Source organism: Nematolebias whitei, chromosome 17 (assembly GCF_014905685.2).
Source record: "Nematolebias whitei isolate Nwh7 chromosome 17, NemWhi1, whole genome shotgun sequence".
Lineage (NCBI taxonomy): Eukaryota > Metazoa > Chordata > Actinopteri > Cyprinodontiformes > Rivulidae > Nematolebias > Nematolebias whitei.
Window position 1 is genome coordinate 41,747,815 of NC_056514.1, and position 2,610 is coordinate 41,750,424.

A 2,610-nucleotide genomic window follows, 5' to 3' on the forward strand; every position below is an offset into this window, starting at 1 on the left:
TTTACAGTCACCATAGTCATCGTCGTTATCGTCTTCATCTTTACAGTAGGGCATTAACAGAGTACTCGAGTAATCTACACATGGATTGCTAGAACATCTATCGAGGTTAAAAATGTAACGTCGAGTATCCGTAGTGACGTCATATTATGTGACCACCGTATGACCGTAGGGGGCGGTGTTGCACTGTTGCAGGTCACAGAGTTTGGTGTAACACCGGGTCCAATCCACCGCCCATCCACTGTTTTAAGTTTTGTTTCTGACGTGCTGCGTTTCTTCACGTTTGCCGTTTAATAATAAAAACTAATAGTTTAGTTTTTCCTGTGACTTATTTGCAGTATGATAAATGGGAGGAGCATAATATACGCTCCCAATGTTTGGTTGGTTATTTTTTTTTTTATAAATAATTACCTTTTATTTTGGTTTTATTTATTTTTGTATCTTGAGACCTATGACGTCATCAAATACTCGAGTTCTACTCGTGTTTTATTATGTTAATGTTGAGTTTAAAAATTATATACTTGTTCAACCCCTACTTTACAGTCATCATAGTCATCATCATTAGTCATGGTAGTCACCGTCATCAGCTGAGAACAGATAGTCATGTGATCGGGGCCTCACCTGTAGTCTTGTTCCATCTTGTTGAAGAGCTTCATGAACTCAGCACTGACTTCTTCTCTGATCTGAGCCTCCAGAACCAAACGGAGCGCCGCCTCTCCACCCGACTGAGACGAACGCCACCCGTCTGATCGCTTCTGATCACCGGCACCTGATGGGATCAAACGCTGCTGCTGGAGACTCACCGTGGCTTCCTCCTCCATGGTCTGATCTTCCTTGTCCTCACCTTCAGCCTCCAGTACAGTTCCCTCCATCACACTCTCCTCCTCCTCCTCCTCGTCCTCCTGAACGTCCTCCAGGCTCGTCTCCCAGGCAACAAGGGAGCTCTTCCTGCCCTGCCTCAAGGTGTTTCTGTGCTGCTCTGCCTCATCCACTATGATTGACAGATCCATGGTGGACTTGTGGGGGCCCTTGTCCAGAACTGTGGGCAGTGAGTTCATCACCACCACCTGGACAGGTAAGAGCAGAGGCCCCGCCCCCTCAGGCTGTTACAGACAGAATTACTGAAGAAAGTTTTCTGTGTTCAGATCCAAGTTTACCTTCTGAGCCAGAGCGGAGAACTTGAGGACGTTGAGCGTCTCGTCGAAGCAGGACGGGTTCTGGTTTATGTTGACCACCATGGACACGCGGCCAGCACCACAGAAGAAGAACTGCAGGAAGTGGGTGAGTTTGGACTCCCTGAAGGGGATGTGGTGCTGGAACCTGCAGAGACGTGTCAGATTTACTCCACCACGGAGTGGGTCGGTGCAAACTGAGACATGGGGGCGGGGCCTACTTGGCGTTCTGGTTAAGCCTCATGGCGTTGATACACTTCCCGAGCGTCAGCAGGGAGCTGTTAATGTTTCCCGCCTCCTTCAGCCGGACTCCGGTGTTGCGAGTTCGAGAGCAGCGCTCCGAGCCGGCCAGGTCGCACAGAGCCAGCCTGAACACACGAGATTGGGTCAGAACTAGACGGAAAAGACTGGAGGCAGAGATACAAGGGCAGAGACTCACTCGCTGATGCCGAGGACTTTGGGAACCCCAACATCGTTGATGCGGAGGATCCTGATGGAAAAGATACTGTGGCTGCAGAAACACAAAGCACTTCCTGTTAGACGTGGACCGGACCACAGGGCAGCTTCTGGTAGAACTGGACCCTGACCTCCTGCTGGACAGCTGGTTCAGACGGGTAGAGAAGCAGCTCTGGTTCTTCTTTCCGATCTTCATCACTCTGAAGGCTTCCTCGGAGCTGTTCACCTGGACCCAGCGCAGGTCTGTAACACAGAACCAGAACCAACAAACCTTCAAGAGCTTCCAACAATGTTCAGTCAGGTCATCTGGACGGTTTCTTCTTTTGTGCCGAGTAAGCTGTTGAGGGAAGAATCAGTTGTGTGTTGTATGTTTCCTTGACTAAAGAAGCCTTCTGGATGGAAGGTGAAGGGTGGGGTGTGCAGTTCGGTTCAGTAGTTCAGTGCGCTCGGTTCTGTTAACGGGGCGGGGCGCTCGCTTGTGTAAGAAGAAACACCGACGTATTTACGTCATGAAATTAACATATCATGATATCATTTAATTTCCCGGGCAATCTTTTTTACTGGTATTATCATGAACGAAATGGCCCGGACCTACACCTGGACCTACATATGGACCTGGACCCACATCTGAACCCACACCTACACCTGGACCCACATCTGGACCTACATCTGGACCTGGACCAACATCTGGACCTACACCTGGACCCACATCTGGACCTAAACCTGGACCCACACTTGGACCTACACCTGGACCCAAATCTGGACCCACACCAACACCTGGACCCTCATCTGGACCTACACTTGGACCTACACCTGGACCCACATTTGGTCCTACACCTAAACCTGGACCCTCATCTGGACCTACACCTGGACCCACACCTGGACCTACATCTACACTTGGACCTACATCTGAACCTGGACCCACACTGGACCTACACCTGGACCCACATCTGGACCTACACCTGGACCCACACTTGGATCTACA

The 2,610-nt window shown here is 50.2% G+C and overlaps 1 protein-coding gene across 1 annotated transcript in view; it reads right to left on the minus strand.

Moving 5' to 3' along the window:
- The window catches only part of LOC119423582 (kinesin-like protein KIF20B), a 32,793-nt gene that overhangs the window by 20,563 nt on the left and 9,620 nt on the right, over positions 1-2,610 (minus strand). Inside the window, 6 exon segments of the mRNA XM_037690980.1 lie at positions 619-742; positions 797-1,064; positions 1,155-1,317; positions 1,391-1,537; positions 1,609-1,680; positions 1,757-1,868. Coding sequence (XP_037546908.1) covers positions 619-742; positions 797-1,064; positions 1,155-1,317; positions 1,391-1,537; positions 1,609-1,680; positions 1,757-1,868 — 886 coding nt within the window.